The sequence below is a fragment of the Sciurus carolinensis genome, chromosome 6, assembly GCF_902686445.1.
Source record: "Sciurus carolinensis chromosome 6, mSciCar1.2, whole genome shotgun sequence".
In the NCBI taxonomy this organism is placed as follows: Eukaryota; Metazoa; Chordata; class Mammalia; order Rodentia; family Sciuridae; genus Sciurus; species Sciurus carolinensis.
The window spans coordinates 128,272,433-128,290,457 of NC_062218.1; the positions used below are offsets into that span (position 1 = coordinate 128,272,433).

The 18,025-nt window shown below is 48.1% G+C and overlaps 1 protein-coding gene across 1 annotated transcript in view; it reads right to left on the minus strand.

The window, feature by feature from the left end:
* Positions 1-5,992: 5,992 nt before the first annotated feature.
* Tgfbi (transforming growth factor beta induced) overlaps positions 5,993-18,025 on the minus strand; it is a 32,951-nt gene continuing 20,918 nt past the window's right edge. Inside the window, exons 8-17 of the mRNA XM_047556892.1 lie at positions 16,174-16,386; positions 15,299-15,436; positions 14,565-14,710; positions 13,633-13,769; positions 12,714-12,844; positions 10,068-10,192; positions 8,269-8,371; positions 7,657-7,736; positions 7,106-7,130; positions 5,993-6,617 (exon numbers count right to left, since the gene is read on the minus strand). Of these exons, the coding sequence (XP_047412848.1) occupies positions 6,577-6,617; positions 7,106-7,130; positions 7,657-7,736; positions 8,269-8,371; positions 10,068-10,192; positions 12,714-12,844; positions 13,633-13,769; positions 14,565-14,710; positions 15,299-15,436; positions 16,174-16,386 (1,139 nt within the window). The 3' untranslated portion in view covers positions 5,993-6,576. The remainder of the gene's footprint in view (positions 6,618-7,105; positions 7,131-7,656; positions 7,737-8,268; positions 8,372-10,067; positions 10,193-12,713; positions 12,845-13,632; positions 13,770-14,564; positions 14,711-15,298; positions 15,437-16,173; positions 16,387-18,025) is intronic.

The window sequence follows — 18,025 nt, forward strand, 5'->3', positions numbered from 1 at the left end:
CCAGAGACATAGCTGGTATGAATAGAAATAAAAAATAGCCGTAGATAAGGAAGTAATTGAGTTTCTGGTGGTGGGATAACAATTTGGAGGTGAAATTCATTTAGACTATGAATTCCCATCTTAGAGTAAATCAAATTACAATTAGATTAAAATTTTTTTTAAAAAATGAGCTGTTTTTGGGGTTGTATACATGTAGTCCCAGGTCCTCTGGTGGTTGAGGCAGTTTGAGGCCAGCCTCAAAACCTTAGCAAGGCTAGGTGGTATGGCACCTCTGGGTTCAGTCCCCAGTACAAAAAAATAAAAAAATTCACAAATATGATTTTTCTAAAGTAAAAAATTTGGTTAGAAAGATGATGACGAGACTTTTATTTTTAATCGTTTGCTGGCATCAACTCCATGATTTCCATAAAGGGGGTAGGCTATTGATATATGACTTTAGGATTTACTTCCTGGTTGAATTATTTCTAGTAGGTAAACAATGAACCACAAATAAGATGGTTCCACATTACTTAAGGTTTTTTAAGGCTGAGGGTTTTTTGCTTTGTGACACAGGACGTGCCACCCATGCGCACTCTGTTGTTGAAACAGTTCTGCATTGGGAGTCAAGGTCTTCCACACTGCTGACATGGCAAGCATTCTCCATGGACCGGTGCCCAGGTGGTTGGCACTATGAACTCTTTCCTCTTTTGCTGTCACACTGCCACTTATGCCATTGAGGGACAGTCTCTATGCCCTGTAGCAGCTTGATGGCATACTCATTCTGTTTGTCCACCACCTCTTGTGCACAGTGTCTGTTCAGGATGCCCTGGGGGTGGAGACTTGATAGCTGCACTCAGGAAGCATGTGGAGCTGCAGATTTCAGGTCTGTATAAAATATGTTTGGTATAAGAGTTCAAGGGGGAGGGGTCTTCAAAGTTGCCAGAGCTACAGATACATGGGCTATGGATACATGGGCGTTTTCCTGAGGAGAGAGTACTTTGCTTCTGTCAGGAGCCCCTGGCCTCGAGGATCAGGAACTCCTGTTCTGTTCTAGGCTGGACATGGTGGGATCTAAATGTAGGCCTGGGATTTGAGGTTGCATCTGGGCTGTTTGGAGACCCTGTTCTTCTTTAGTTCTCAGGCCTGTTCTGAGGAGCTGCCCCTGCAGGATTGAGGTACTTATCCCTCATCCTCTTTCTCTCCCCTTCCTTCCTTCCCTGGGAGTGACTAATCCTCCTCTGCTCCAAAACTGCAAACAGCTCCTCTGGCAGGTCTTTGTCCTCACCCTTCTATTTGAGAAGCTTGACTGAGAGCTGTCATCAGGGAAGTCCCTACATGAAGATGGAGTCCCTGAACTTGAATTATTTATGAACTGTTGCCAAGGAGCCATGGGGACCCACTCCTCCTCCATTGACAGGGGAGGAGAGTAGTTCTCCATCTGTTCACTCAAAAACTCATTTCTGTCCAAATGAAAATATTTAATCAGAAGTCTTTCCTCTCTGTCTCTGCTACTCCCAAATATCTGAGCTTCTTCCTTCTTATAAAACTGGGGGAAGGTCTTGGGAATAGGGAAAAAAAAAACTCTAACCATGAAATTGCCTCCCCCTAAGGATTAGAGGGTTGTCACCTGCTCAAGAGGAAGTGACCCATTCTACTGTGCAATAAAGTCTGTTCCCTGAACACAGCTATTCTCCTCCTCCAGAAGGATACTGTAAGCATGTAGGGAAAGCTCCTCTTCCTTTTCCAGAGAGCAACAGGGACCTGAGCTCACCTTGCTGAGTGAAGTGACCATTGTTCTCTGGGAACCATGTTCTGGGTTTTGAATACTTACTGTGTGCCAGGCATATCCCTGTTCCCAACTAACCCCCCTCCAGTGCCTTCTCACAGTTCTAAGGATAATGTCTAAAATCCCTAATACAGCCTACAATGCCCAGCATGGCGCAGACCTCTCACCAGAGGGATCTCCTCTACTCTCTTCCCTCTAATGGTAGGGACTACATGGCTGACTGGCGTGTGGATGGCTCTGGGAACCTTCCCCCAACAGGCCTGAGGTCAGAGCTGGAAGGTTCCTATGGGGCAATCACACCTCAGTGGCTACCTTTCTCCACAGGCCCCAGAGAGTTTGTGGAGTACAAGCTGTCTATGCCTGAGGCTGTCTTGGGTCTCTGAGACCCATGGAGGAGAGTGTGTGGGTGTGTGCATGTGGATAAGTGTGTATACATGTGAATGTATACAAGGATGTGTGTGAGGAGGAGTGTGCCAGCGTGTGAGAGAATGTGTGAGTGCATGTGTACACATGTGTACATCGGGGGTACCAGGCTCCCTCCCTTCCCGATTTAGTTCCTGGACTGGCTCTCTGGTGAGGACGAGTTTCTTTCCTCGCCAGGCAGGGATGGCCAGACGTGGCCCCATTTGACTTCTCTGGATGAGGCATTGGGCCCATCCCTCATTCCATGACCTCCTCTCCTGGCTTTGAAAGAGGTCTGAGCACAATATTCCAGGCAGCTCCTCAAAAGCATAATGTTGAATCATGGTTCCAAGCAAAGAGGTATTTTCCTCTCTCTTTTTCCTGATATCCATGTAGTACCAGGACACCCATTGCTGTGGCTACTCCTGTCTCTGTCCCCCAGCAGCATATGAACAAGTGATGGTCTAGGCTGTGTCAGCAGAGACCAGGCTTCCTGGGGCCTTTATGAAGGTGCTTTTCTGGCCACTCTGGCCCCCATGTCCTGCTTGTCTAGGGCTGCCTTGGCCACCCTTCCATGGACCCTGGTGCGAGTGGGTAGAGGGGAACAGAGTGGTTAAGAGTGTGGACTCTTGTTGGACAGGTCTGTGTTTCAAATTCTTCCTGTTTGGTGATCTGGCAGACTACTCTTCTGAGCTTCCATTCCTATAACAGGGAAATGAAATTCTCCTCATTTTTCCCTAGTTCATAGGGTAGCTTGGATGGAAGAAATAGCATAATGCATGTGGGTGTACACCCTTCCGGTCCATAACTGAGCTCACCTCTCAGTTTGCCAGTGAGGCCAGGTGGAGGCAGTTCCTGTCCACTGGGTGAGGAAGGCATACCCCATTCTGGAAAGGTCTCTGGGTCCCAATGCTGAGGGTCTTTGCAATCCTCTCTACACCCCAGAAAACCCTCTGTCCTAGAGGGACAGCAAAGGGGGACATGAACAAGTGGAACCCCTTTCCCCCTGTCCTCTGCATCCTCTTCCTTGATAAGGGCTCAGGAGAGGCCTGAGCTACCTCCTTCCCTCATGTGCTGCCTTCTGGTCTTTGGATGGTTGGGGGCACAGGACAGGCACCTCTCTCCCCAACTCGCTCACATCTGGAGGTGCCCAGTGACTGACCCCTGAGTGCTGGAAGTTTATTCTCTGGATGGTAGCCTCTGATTAATGCTTGACCTGAGTCTCTGTGAGAAACAGGATGGTGTGAGGGTAGTGAGGGGCTGTTCAGGACCCCCAAAAAGGGAACTGGGCCCTCTCTGGCTAGGAGGGAAGGTTATCAGTCACAGGCCTCCCCAGGAACAGTTTAGGGAATATGCTGGAGAGCCTCTTATTGGAAGGGCTGGCCAGGGCAGGCTGGGGATGTGAGGGCAAGTGGAGGGGAGAAATGGGGAGGACCTTAAACCTACAGTTTAGCATTTGGCATTTTAAAGGACTCCTGTTGGAAGGGGACAAAAAAATGAGGATGGTGGGAACATGAAGTTAAGAGAATAATTCTATAAAATGAGCTTACTTTTCAGACTTACTTATCCAAAAGCAACCTGCCTGCAGCCCCGCCTGGCCCAAGAGCACAGGATATGTCACATTCCTTAATGCACTGAGGTAGGGGGCGGGAGTCCTGGTGTAGATAATGGATGGTGGGGGTTGAGAAGATGAGGGCTGGTTATCAAAGACAAGACAAGGGGTTGCTAACAGCTAACATCTCTGGAGATGGGGATTGCACTTCCCAACTCAAGGGATTACCCCCTTTACTGCTCCTTCCTGTTCTTAGGCAGTTACTTGAAGAAGAAAGGAGAAGGTGGGGCTTCTGGGGTCTATAAAAGGGCAAGACACACCTACTTCCACAAGCACCCAGCTCTGGGCCTCTCTTCTCTCTGTCTCTTTCTTAAATAAAACTTGCTTTCTACACTTGCTTTGCAGTGTTTCTCGGGTGTTTAATCTTTATCACGGGGGGAACAAGGACCTGTTCCTGGTCTCTAAGACCAGTATCACTGTGGTGATTTTTATTTTAAATGCAAGGATTTTTAAAAGATATGCTAGCCATCTCTTTGGGTTCTGATTTTGTCTTGGTAAAGTTCAGGTACGTGTATTTGGGGGGCTTCAGGCAATGCACAGCTGTAGGAAAGCCAGCATGAGCAAAGCCACTATGTCAGCCCAAGCTGGTGACAGCCTGGGAGGCAGGATGAGCTATCGGAAAGGAACCATGATTGGGTACTCATATAAGGCTAAGCTTCATCTCTCAGGGCACCTTCTCCCTGAGCCTTCTCCAGCCTGACCCTTCCCTCCAGTTAGCTCCTTCACCTCGCCTCATCTCCTCCCACTTCTGGTTGCTCCCGGAATCCCTTCCTCTGGCCCCCACTTTTTCAGATGCCTTCATTACCTATCACAGAACCACAGTGCTATCCTTCAGAGTCCCTGTATACATTCTCCATAGTGCCATTTGCTGATTGATGATTCTCTTCCCCATCTGTAGGGAAGCTTCATGACAACAAGGACAAGTCTATCCCCAGGGCCTAGCATGGGAATGTATGTAGATGGCCCTTCACAAATATCTGTGGAAAAAATGGATGACCGACTTTATTTGCAGTGCTAGAGATTGAACCTGGGGCCTTGCACATGCCAGGCAAAGGCTGTGCCATTAAGCCACATACCAAACTGGATGAGTGACTTTACTGGATTGATTTAATGTGTCTTTCTCTAGGCTGGAAGCTCTTGAAGGTAGGACCTCTGGGTACCTTGTTCTTCACTCTAGTCTCAGTAATGGTGGGCCGAGCTGTATTTTGTTATGGACATATTGAGTCACTGGGTTCATGAAGTGGAGTGAATCAGCCTTGGCAGAGTCAGGTGAGAACAGACTGGACTGTCCCACTCTCCTGGAAAGTGGTTATCTTTGGGAAAGACACAAATAAAAGCTCACAGCTTCACGGATCCTGAGCATCCATTACTGGTAACAGTAAGGACACACCATGCTGCACCAACCATTCTACATGGACTCTCATTTCATGATGGATCCAGGAAGTGGATGTGACAGTCATCTCCTTGTTACAGAGGAGCAGCCTCTAAGAGTTAAATGAATCCTCAAGGGTACACAGGTAGGGTGCAGTGACTCCACAGCAACGGAGTGGCTCATGAGTGCCAAGGCAGTCTAGACAGCAAATAAGGAGCAGGGAAGGGATTTGATTATGGATTGGGACAGAGGGTAAGGCGTGGGAAACTTGGACTCGCTCTCATCAGATGGTGGTCTCTGGGAGTCAGTTATAACCCCAGCCCAGCTATTTTCTACATTATCAGTGGGTTTCCCTTTCCTGAGCCTCAGTCTCCTCATCTGTTTAATGGGACCACCTAAGCAACAACTTCACAGTACAAAGATAGGGATCACAACGCAGAAGGGAAGATGCTTCAGAGTAATGAGAGGAATAAAGTGATGGGGCTGGGGAATAATATTGACCATGTTATATTGTTACATTGTGTGTATGCACAAATATGTTACAACAAATCCCACCATTAGGTCCAATTATAATGCACCAATAAAAACATAGGAAAAAAATAAAGTGTAATGAGGACTCAAACGCCCAGGGCTGGTGGAGGTAGAAATGAAACAAGTTCAAAGATCGAGGTTTAAATCCCATGAGCTATGTGGGTATCTGAGGGTCAGCTGCTGGAATCTCCCAAGGACCATCCCTCAGAGCTCCTTGCTGAGCTGGTCACAGAAGAACTTGAGGTATGAAGGAATGTGGCAGCCCCAAGGAACAGAACCCAGACCAACATAGTCCCATCCACGCAGGGCATCTAGTTCACTGGTTTTATTATTACAAACACACCTTGGCTGTCATACTCAGGAAATAAGGGCTTTACATCCTTTTCTACCTGGACAGGGCCACATAGAAGCGTCCAAGCCACATGTGGATGCAAGACACATTTGACAGAAACAGTTCAACTCATAGCTTATAATGACGCCATTTCTCCAGCTGTGCAGGAAGAGCGTTACCAAACCGTGCCGGAACTTCCCAGAGTGCTGCATTGCTTGATTCACGGTTTGTGAGCTCCACAATGCTGCAGCTCTTTTCCAGGCACTTGGCATAGGCAGGAAATTTCCACATTTGGGGTGAGTCCTTTCTGGAAATGAATGTCACGTAACGACATCCAGTAGACACGCAGTAGATCAACAACCATGTTTAGGGGGAACAAAAAGTAAAAAGCACATATTCTCCCACCCCACCCCCAGTAGCCCAAGGCTCAGATCTCATTATGGTGCGGCCCAGGTGTATTGAAGTGTGATATTTGGTTTCAAAAATATTCAAATAGTCTCTTTGGCAAACTGAGAGAAATCGGCGGGAAGCTGGGAGGTGCATTCCTCCTGTGGCCCTTCGTGCTAATGCTTCATCCTCTCCAACAACCTCTGGTAGACAGGGGCTGTAAAAGAGGTTTGAAAAGTGAAAAAGATGCAGACTTCCCATGTTTTTGGGACACTTTCAGGATCTTGAGGAAGGGGCCAAGTGGCCTTCTGCCATGCTTTCCCATACACAGCAGGTGCTTTTTGGTTTGTGAAACTTCCTATCTTATTCCATGTCTGATGTGCTGGGGTTTTCTATATCTATCTGCTTGGAACCACATCCTTACCATACACTCCTGCCAAGTCCCTGTGCAATATTCCCAGGCTCCCAAAACCAAAACTCACAGCAACCTTAAGAGGATGTTATTCTTATAATCTTCATCTTACAGAAAAGGAAAAGATTTTCTGAGTCTGACCTCAATTCACCTCACTGATCTGCGTTCAAAGGTCAGCTTATTCTACTGTTCCATGATGTTCTGATGTCTATACAGTAGATGGCAGGCTTGGGCCTGCTGCGGGTATGGCCCAGATTAGAAATGCAAGGACTACAAATCCAGACCAGACTTACCTAGTCTCACAGACCTCTGGGAAGCCTGAAAGAGAACACAAGGCGTCAAATTTTCTAGAGAAAATTATACCTGCACCTACTTATGGAGTGGCTTGGCCCATTGCCATGCCTACACAGAAAACATGCCGGGGCGAGAAAGGGGAAAGGCAAAGTAGAACTGATGGGCCATTGGGAGTCCCTCAGTAGGTCTCAGCAGTCCTAGTCTGTGTAAGCCCCTTTCAAGTGGGGGCTCAAGTGGACATTTATGGAAGACCCCCAAGCGGGCTTTTCCATCAAGATTAGAGCCTGGAGTTGAGGGACTGGTGGCTCCCAGGAGCTCAGCCCTACTCTTCTGTGGGCTAAAGTTCACAAAGGAAGCAGGGGTTACCTGGGTACTTTTCATGGATTCCACATCAGCTAGGGCAGTGGATGTACCAGTAGAAGTGGGGAGATGTTTCAAAAAGGCTCTGAGAAAGTGGCCAAGGAAGACAGGGTCTGGAAAGATCCTTCATGGGCCCAAGTGGGGGCCCCACAACTGTTCCAGCCAGGCGTGAACCTAGCAAGCATCTTACCCTGGAAAATGCAGATGCCTGTTTGAAGATTTCCAGGGCAGAGTCTGCAAGCTCATCCCCTCGTTCCTGAGGTCTGTTGGCTGGAGAAAGAAAAAGCAGTTTTGGTACGCTTAGCATGGCGTTCCTAACAGTCATGAATGACAGGCACTATTGGGCTTTCTGACTCATGTTTCCACACAAATTTTTCCCCTATAACTTTTCTTAGCTCATGGTGGAATTGGTCCATGGGGAGGGAGAGCAGAGCAAGGTAAAGTGCCCAAGTGAAGAGGGACAGGACTGAAGTCCAGTTGCCCTGGGAGTAAAGAGATACTGGAAGAAGAGTGCTGGTAACCCTGCAACCAGCACCTGCATGCACCACACAACTGGACCGAGTGGGGCTAAGCCAGAGAGTAATTTGGCAAGGAGAAATGTATCCTCAAGCTCCTTAGTGTAGCACTTCAAAACCACAGTCCCCAATTCACTTTTTAGGACGCCACGAGGAGGTCATTCATGTAGCCACTGTGGGAATGCCACAGTTTCATGGTATCTTTGTGTAGAACCATTTTTCTTCTGTCACATGGAAAGAAGGACCAGTTGCAGAGTCAGCAGGGATGTGATATGTTAGGGACTCACCTGGAGGCTGAAGAATGCTGGTGATGGCATGGACCACGCCATTTGTAGCCATGATGTCAGCTTCAGCAACAGGTTCCTTATTGACATTCACTACATTGTTTTTCTAAAGGAAAGAGAGACAACAATTATAAAACAGAGGGGCTGGGGAGATAGCTCAGTCAGTAGAGTGCTTGCCTTGCAAGCACAAGGCCCTGGGTTCGATCCCAGCACCAAAAAAAAAAAAAAAAAAAAACCAAATAAATTATAAAAGAGAACACAATTTTGGGGGGGAATATGGGGGATTGAAACCAGGGGTGCTTAACCAATGAGTCACATCCTCAGCCCTGTTCTGTATTTTATTTAGAGGCAAGGTCTCACTGAGCTGCTTAGGGCCTCACTGAGTTGCTGAGACTGGCTTTGAACTCACAATTCTCCTCTCTCAGCCTCCCAAGCTGCTAGGATTACAGGTGTACGCCACCACACCTGGCCCAGAACATAATTATTTTATTCATTCACCAGGCATTTACTGAACACATACCTGTGCCAGGTTCTCTCTAAGTACTGGGGATACTCTGCTGAGTGACACAAGACCTTCAACCCTCTGCAGACCATCAACCCCTGGGATGGATTAGGCACATTGCGATTTACAAAATTCTCCTTTGTGTTATCCTCTTAGTCCTCAGAGTAGAGTATGGTAAGGAAGGTAGTTTGTTTTGTTTTGATTTGTTTTCTTTGTGTTACTAGGGGAATTTAACCCAGGGGCACTGCACCACTGAGCTACATTCCCAGTTTCCTCTCTTTTCAAAATTTTTCTCAGGCTGGACTTGAGCTTGCAATCATCTCGCCTCAGACTCCCAAGCTGCTGGAATTACAAGTGTATACCACCATACCCAGAAGGAGGGTAGATCTTATTGTCTCACTTATTGGAAACTGAGGCTCAGGAGAGACAAAGTACATCCTTTAAGCTATATAGCTGTGATAGCTGGGCCCAGAAGCCAGGACTTCAGTTCTATGCAAAAGACTTGTCCCACTTTTCCTGGATGCCCAGCTTCAGACTTTCTCAAAGGAGGCCCACCAAGGGTATATCTACCTCAGGCCTTCTTGAACCTGTTCCTGTGACAGATAGGACCTAACACCTGAAACTAGGTGCTCAGAGGTTCTGGCCTGATCTGCAGGAGTCAAACAAGTTACTCCCAGTCTACCTCCCTACGTGTCTTCCCATGCTCCTGGACTGGTGATCAATAGATGCTGAAGGTCACGAGAAAGGAGCAGGGGGCTACAGCCAGCCACACATGACTTCTTCCATGGAGAAGTCAGTGGCCTCTGCCAATGAAGCCACTGGGCTAGGCTGGGCTGGCTATCTGCTCTCTCCAAGGTAGGGATGCTCTGAGCAAAGCTCCAAGGCAGAATGGTATCATCAACATGCAGAGCAAGGGAAGACTCACAGGGCAGGCATTAGAACTGAAAAGATCCTTGGAATGGTCTGGTTCATGAGGAAGCTCAGTGAACCGCTGGATTTGGGGGCCAGTGGGGAGGGGATAAGGAGTTACTCTCTCAAGACACATATGTCATTCCTTGCCATCTCCCAAAAGGATCTCCCCAGATACTTTATCCTCTGTAAATCTGGAAATTCTTACTCGTGTTTAACTACAATCTCACTTCATTTCCCTGAGGACACAGTTCTCTTTTCTCTCTTTCTTTGGATAAACTGCTCTCAGAGATTCAGAATGCATCTTAAAGGATGTGTGTGTTGTGGGCCATCCTGGGTGCCTTGGAACCCTGGAGGCCAGAGCCAGACTTCTTCTTGCTGGTGCACTCACCGAACTGACTTCCAGCTTGTCTCCTTGGAGAGACTTCAATCGCACCAGGGCCCCAATGCCTCCACTAACCAGGATTTCATCACCTACATGGTATTTCAGGATGTTGGCAAGTTCTTTGGCATTTCCTACAGGTTGGTGGGAAAAGGAGGCAGAGTTAATCCCAAGATTGGAAACTGGCTGGAGAGATCAAGGAAGGCCCAGATGAGAAAATGCAAGTGCATCTTCTTGCATCTCCCTCAGATGGAGAACTTTCTGCCCTCATAATGAGCACTCAGTGTGTGCAAATCCCTGTGACCTGCTATCTGCCTAATAGTCAGTGGACCCAAGCACACATCTGTGGCCATGAATCTGCACCCGTAGGACCAGGGCTACTGAGTTAAGCTCAGACTTTCTATGATGCTTTCTCCCTAGCTGCTGAGGAGGAGTTAATCCATACTCCCCTGTGAGAATGACTCATGTTTCCATGAACTAAACATTTGCTTGGAAAGCCAGGGATCTTTCCAGCACTGGCATCTGGGACGATTCATCAGTGTGGCTCCCGATGCTTACAACACAGTAGTGAAATATTTACACATTCTGCCCTCAAATGCACATTCTGTTTGAGATGGCTGTTTCCTGAAGGGAGACTTTAAAGAGTCAACAGCTGCACTCTGGAGGCGACACAGAGCCCATGAGGTCAGGGTGGAGGGGGTATTCCCTCTGCAGCATCTCTCCTCGGCACGTCTCCATTCCTTTCAGCCCACATCCATTTCTCCACCAACTGGGGAGGCATCTGATTGCTCATAAAGGTGAAGAGGCCTTTCCCAAATTAAGTGTGGGAGGCAGATTCTAAAGCTGCCAGCTGCCCTCTCAACTCTGAAACTCCTGTTGCAGGTCAATGGCTGATTCTCCCAGGGTTCAAGGGCAGCTATTCCCATCATCTTGAATCTGAGAACAGAGGAAGTTTGAAAGCTTTTTTTCTGGTGGTACTGGGAATCAAATCCAGAGGCATTCTACCTCTATGCTACCTTCCTAGACCTTTTTATTTTGAGACAGGGTGTTGCTAAGTTGCCCAGGCTAGCCTCTAACCTGAGATCCTCTTGCCTTGGCCTCCCAGGGCATTGGGATTACGGGTGAGTTCCATCTCCCCTGACCCACTTTAAAGCATCTTGTAGGCTTACCTTGACAAATCTACATTAGTGCCAGGGGATGAAGTCATGGGTACCAAGTGGTTTTAAACCTCTACAGCTGCCACTACAAGAGTTCCCTTTCCACAAAAATACTGTCAGGAGGTGCAGAGCCAGCAGAGGCTCTGGATGCCAGGGGCCTCCTTCTTTCCAGAAGGAGCTGGACTACACTCTGTCCTCAGGGCTGCCCATACAGCCTGCTTGGGGTGGAGGTGTTTGGGAAGCTTTTCCTTTGCTCCTCCTCCACTCCCACACAATTGAAAATGAGAGGGAAGCCCAACAGGCCTGGGCCACCTGGGGAATATTCCATTCTTGCCTAGCAGAGAGAGGATGGAAAATTTATGTTCAGAGTGAACTTCTCCCCTCTTCTCAGGAACATACGTCAGCCTCAGGGACACACACATTCATTTAGCAATAAAGAAAATTAAACAGGACACAAATTTAGCTCAGAGCCGACTGCAACCTGAGCTGTCCATTCTCCTGCAGGAAGGGAGGCATAAACAATGTGTGCCTAGAGGTTTGGCTGAGGTCCTTCCTTGTCCTCCTCCTCCTCCTCAGACTCACCTTTCTGTGATGGTGGCTGTGCCTCTCAAGGGGCTGCAGCTGAGCTAAACACTTGTGGCCCCAGGGCCCTCCTGTCCTCACAGCTCTTGTTGATTCAGGATGTGTACCGAGCACTGCACGCAGCACCCTACAGAATCCCCATAACACATCCAGTGAGGGACTCTGGACACCCTCATTTTTCTAATGGGGAAACTGAGGCTCAGAAGGGTTAAGCAACTTGCTGGAGGTCACTCGCTTGGTAAATGGCTGGGCCAGGATTTGAACCTACTTTCAGGAGCCCAGGCTCATTACTGCTAGATTGCCTCCCACAGATCCTCAGGGAAATTTCTCAAGGCTGTGACTAACTTCTTGGGAAAGTTTTTAACCCGAGGGACAGTGAACACAAGTAACACAAGTAAATGGCTTCATTATTGCTCTTCTCACAGGTCCCCAGCCTATGACTGGGTTGGTTGTTATCCACACTCAATTTCTGCCTATCTGTCTTTGTCTCATTTGGTGCCCCAGGAAGCTGACAAATGGCAACATCCTGGCTCCCTCCTCCTCCTGTGATTGCCTAATGGAAGGCCCAGCAGACAACTAGGAGGAGAGGGAGCTAGGGCACTTAGCGGCCTCCTATGCCATAGTCCTGACAGTGGCTATGAGTGGCTCTGCTGCTCTCTGTCCAAGGTGCAAGGTCTCCCCGGTTTCTGTCCTCACTCCCCACCCCAGACCCAGGGATGGTAAAGGCTTCCTTCTGTCACCAGCACTGGATGGCCTCACCCTTTGCTAGTTCCCTCAACACTGCCCATTCTACAAATGGGCTCAACACTAAATTCCTTTGAGTCAATGCTTTTGGACACATCTGCTGCTTCTTGCTGGTGCCCTGATGGATCTTTACTTTAGAAAAGTGGAAACCTGGACTTAAATTGTTTTTTACCCAAGAGTTTGTTCAGTTCTCCTGGTGGCATGGCTTGGAAGGCTTCATTTGTTGGAGCAAAGACTGTGTAGACCCCTTCCCGGTTGAGGGTCTCTGTCAGCCCTGCAGACTGGATGGCAGCTACCAGCATGCTGTGGATACATGCAAAGAAAATGTCACCCACCTGTGAAGGGATGAATGGGGGAGTTTTTCTCCAAATACCTCGCCACTGGGGGTAGTAGAGTCCAGACAACCAAAAGGCACACACCTTACTGCTTTTGACATGCTCTCTATGCAAGAAAAGAAAACTATTCTAGTCTGCATCTTCTCTCCACCCAATATTAATGCCATGCATGTTTAAATGGGCAGAGGTCAGGGACCAGAGGGGGAAGGAGGGAGAAGACAGGTGGGAGGCATGGCTGACCCAGGGACTGGCTGAGCCACTGGGGACTGGGTATATGATTGTGGGGAGTAAAGAAAGGTGTGTCTTCCAGGTTCTGGTGCAGACAGCTGAGAAACTCAACATGATAATACCCAGAAATGAAGATGGCAGGGCAAGAAAAACCAAGTGGCCTGGGGACTTCAGTTTTAATAAGTAGATACTGCAGAAAGAGAGGGAAAGACATGTCTCCTCCTCAGAGTCATGTGCTCTCAGCTCTTGGGGACCTTACAATGAGAGAGCAAACTTTTTCTTGTGCTTTAGTAATAAAAACATAGTCCCTCTGTCCACTTCCCTTGACTATAGGGATGACACTCCCTGGAGTAAACTTTATGCTAAATTTAAGATTCCAAGGTGACTCTTGTCCTTCTCCTACCCCAAGCCTGGATGGTCACACCAGTGTACTACTAGTGTTAACCGAAGCTCCCAGGAAGCTGAGGCACAACATCCTGCCTAGGCATGACCACTTGGCAAAAGTCCCCCCGGGATGAGACTGGTTACCTAAAGCGACTGTCACCCTTCAGGATGTCCATGACAGTCCCCATGGGAGGGGTCAGCATCCGGTCCATGGTGAACAGAGTCCCGTACCGCCCCCTTTTGTCATGGGCAGCAATGCAGCTATTCTCGATGCACAGGCTCTGCAGAGAAGAGGGCAGAGAAAGGCAGGGCCTGTCATCCTCCCAGGTGGGGCCGCCCATCTGTTCAGAGCCTGTACTGATGGCATCATCCATAAAACTCAGTGAAGATATATTGGGGTGTGTCAAAAAGACTGGGATAAAGTGATATATTTTCTCCAGGAAAGAAAACAATACAAAATGGTCTTCCTCAAGGAAAGAAAGGACATAGAGGTCCCAGTAAAGTTACACAGGGGCCCCATAAAGAGAACATTAGTTACACTTGAGGGACTTGGACAATGATCAAATAAGAAGAAGGAAGCCATTGGCCTGTTTATTTAACAGATGACAACCATCTTTAGTCAAATTATGCTGGGTGGTCCCAAGCAGGAGCAACGCTTTGCCTTTTGATATCCCAGGGTAGTTGTGGGGTTTGAAGACAAGATAGAAGACAAAAGAGAGCCTTCTGGACCAAGGATGGCCATGCAGAGGACTTCTCTTCACATAAGCTCAGAAAGACTCAAAACCTTCATCCCTCTTCCCATGTGTCCCTCTGAGTTCCAGGTGGCCTTACTCTTTAATGATCCAGATCAGACAGATGTGTGGTTTATTCTCTGAGACCTCCAGAAAAAGAGGTTCTAATCTTTCTCCAGGAGCTCACTTATTATCTTATACGCTTTGCAGAAATCACTTCTTTCCTTATTAGAAACCAGTTCACATGCAAACTCCTGCTTATCGAGGGCATTTTAAAAAATATGACTACAACTTCCATTTCTTAGAGTTGCACAGAAAGGACATGATTTAGAACCCAGAACTTACATTACGATAGACAAAAACTCTCAGTTTCTTGCCACCCAGCGTTTCCAGGGTCTGTCCATGATACAGATACTTGGAAGCCACCTGGTCTTTAACTATGTGGTTCAGAAGCAAATTCTTTGTTTGGGCATCAATTCGAGGAGTTCCATCTATAAGAGAAGGTGTGGTTACATCCATAGAGATAGGCTCCTTAGAGGACAAGAAGGATGAGAGACAAATACAGTGAAAAGCCCATCACTATTTGAGTTTGGAAATGGAGATTGAGAAATCAAGCAAGGCTACCAATATTCCTTAACATCTGGCATCTTCCTCAAAGGAAAAAAAGTGGAGATAATGGAAGGTGTTTGGAGTCTTGCACTAAGTGGAAAGAGAAGGTGTGCACATGACTCGGCCCCCTTCTCTGCCTTCCCCAGGGCTGCAGCTCAGTGCTACCTTCACACTGACCACCTGCCTAAGCATTGGCATTGATCCTACAAACAAAAAGGCAAGGGGTCACACTGATCTCCTGGTAGAGGTGAAATATGGAGTTCTGAGAAACAGATCCCTAAATGAACTGTCAGCATGGCCAAATGAAACAGTGAGCCTGAATTTCTTGATGGAGTCAGTCACATCTGCTTTGGACAGAGCTGGGTGGAAGGTCTAATGGGTTCTGAAAATAAGGAGAGTGTCCTGGAGGTGACGGGGGTGGTGTGGCTGTCCCCAAAGATGGCCTAGCTGGGACATTTTCCCCTTGTTACCTTTGAATACAGAATTCAGGGGGGCCAGAAGGGTCAACCGTTCATTTCCGGAGAGATGTGTGCCGAGGCCCGCTTGTCTGAAAAGGTCAATGGCTGTGGAAACGTCAGACTCGGCAGCCAACTCAAACAGCGTCTTGGCTACGGGAAGGAGAGAGTGGGTTCAAAAGTTAACAGTGCTGTTTGCACTTAGCATCCGTCCACCCCAGCGCGTGACACGTATCAGCAGGAATGTCATCTCGTGAGTCAACAATCCTCTAAACACTGCAGGGCCCAGTGGGTTTGTGTCATCAGAAAACCTAACCCAGAGGAAAATAGGTGAGCTTCAGTTGGGCAGAGAGTGGCTGTCCCAGGCGGCTTCATTAGGGCCTGTCTGATGCTGGGCAGGCCACGTTGCCTGTGTGGTGGCTTCTGAAGAGTACATAAGGGTCATGACCTCTCCCATAGAAGGAGCTTTGTTTATAACTGTGAGATTCCTTCACCCACAGGCTGACTAGGACACAAGCCAGAGTCCATCCAGTCATCCTCCCTAGGTCAGTGTCCCTGGGATGGCTTGAGCACCATTGATGAAGCAAATGCTCTGAGGTCAGCAAATGGTCCTCTATGCCCAAACACAGCAGGCAGATCTTCTGAAAGGATTCTGGGATTGTGTCTTCCCTCTCTACGTACTTTCTTAATAGCTCCCCACTACCTCCCAGGTAACGTCAAGCCCCCCATGCCTGAAGTTAGGACTCCTTACAATCTGGTCCCAACCCATCAGTTAAGTGCAAACAAAGAGGAGGCCCAAAGGATTCCTGAATCCCCCAACCCCACCTCCAGGGACAGCAGGGGTGGTAAACCTAGCAGAACCAAGAGCCCTGGAGTTTAGAATGGCTTACCTGAATCTGGGATGAGCAGCTCATCTATGAAATGGATCACACCATTGGTGGCCAGGATGTCTTTGTTGGAGATGATGGCCTTCCCATTGACAGTGAGCATGTCCCCGCTGCAGCCCACCTCCAGTGTGGTGCCCTCCAGAGTCTCCATGGACATCCCCGCAACAATGGCCTCGGCACACATGGCCGACTTCAGGATGTGGTTGTTCAGCAGGTCTGGTTACAGAACAGGACACAGGTCAAGCCAGAGCCTGCTCCACTCCAACCTCAGGGCCAGTTGGCAGCCTGCCCACAGCTGTGAAGTTTCTACTCTTTTGGATAATGACCTTCAGATGAGACTGGGATGCCACAGGGCCCAGGTGCTTTCTCCTCCTGTTGGCCACCCTCTAAAACTAGCTGGGGCTCTCTGGTTAGACTGCGTGAGTTTGAATCCCATCACCACTGGTGGGTTGGGGGATTCAGCCTTCTTGGGGCTCATCTTCCTCATCAGTCAAGTGGAGATGAGGAAAGCATGTGTCTCCTAGGCTACTGTAAGGCTGCCACAAAATCTGAAATGAAAAGCACTCAGCACACTGCCTGACAACAGAGCAAATGCTCAGCAAATGTTCCCATTAACTTGAGAGCACTCAACTGCAGGGGGAATTCTCTATTAGGACCTGAACTTCAGGGGGAAAAGAAAAACTCAAGTGAGACTATCATGGGATTTTTAAATCTACTAACCTTTATAAAAATGTAAAATACAACAGGAAAAGATGAAAACTGCAGCAAAGGACAGTTCTGAGTTATTTGTACATTTTATATTTTTCTGGGTTTTGGTTCTTTTTACCCAAGGGCCTTCTACCAGCTTCTAGGCTCTGTCTTAGAGGTGTGTATGGTGAACAGTAAGACACAGCCTTGGCCATTCCATTTCGAACACCTGAAATAATAAATATAATTGCTAATTCACTTGTCCAGGTGCTACATGAGGGACAGGGCAGGGGGCAGGGACCCCACAAAGGGCTCCTAAGCCCATCATGGCTCTTGCTGGCCTATGACCTCCACACAGAGGTGGCTATAAGGATGGTCAAGGAGGCAATGCCTCCCTCTACTCCCAGACCAAATAGGTTTCTGGGCTGCTGCTCTCAAGACCACCAAGTCCCTTTGTCTTGCAGTCTCACCAGAGTTGAGTTTCAATCTGTCCCCGAGTGTGGGAACTAAAACTGTGCTGTCATGGAGAAGAGGAAGCTCTGAGGCACTGCAGAGGCTCTGGGCTGCTGGAAACAGGTTTTGAAAGCCAGTACTGACCTTATTCAGCCAGAGAAGAGAAAGGACAGCAACACCCTACAGGAATGTTGGGGATCTTGCATCTCAGACAAGGAAACTAAAACTCCAGGGTGGGGTAGAGGTGACTTTTTAGGGCCACTCAAAGGGTGAGCAAAGCCCGGAATGGAAGTCAAGCTTCAAATGGGACATTCCAGCCTAAGGTTGCTTCTTGCCTATTAGTCAACCTGCTAGTAACAGCAGGAGACCCCTGATGGTAGACCCATGGCCTTCTTCCTTCAACTCTGCAGCTACAGCGACAGAGGGTCCTTTCTTTGAGAAAACCAGTTACCAAGCAGGAAAAACCAGATATGCAAAAGGCACAAATTAGCAGTCATTTTTTCTTCTACTTTACAATAAGGAGTTCTGACACTTATGAAGATATAATAATGCTCTTCACAAAAGATGTTTTATTAGGTACTATAGTTCTGATCTGGAATGTTCCCCAAAGGCCCAGGTGTTAAAGGCTTGGTCCCAGGATAGTATTATTAGGAAGTGGCAGAAATTTTAAGAGGTGTGGCCTAGTGGCAGAAATTTTAAGAGGTGGGGCCTAGTG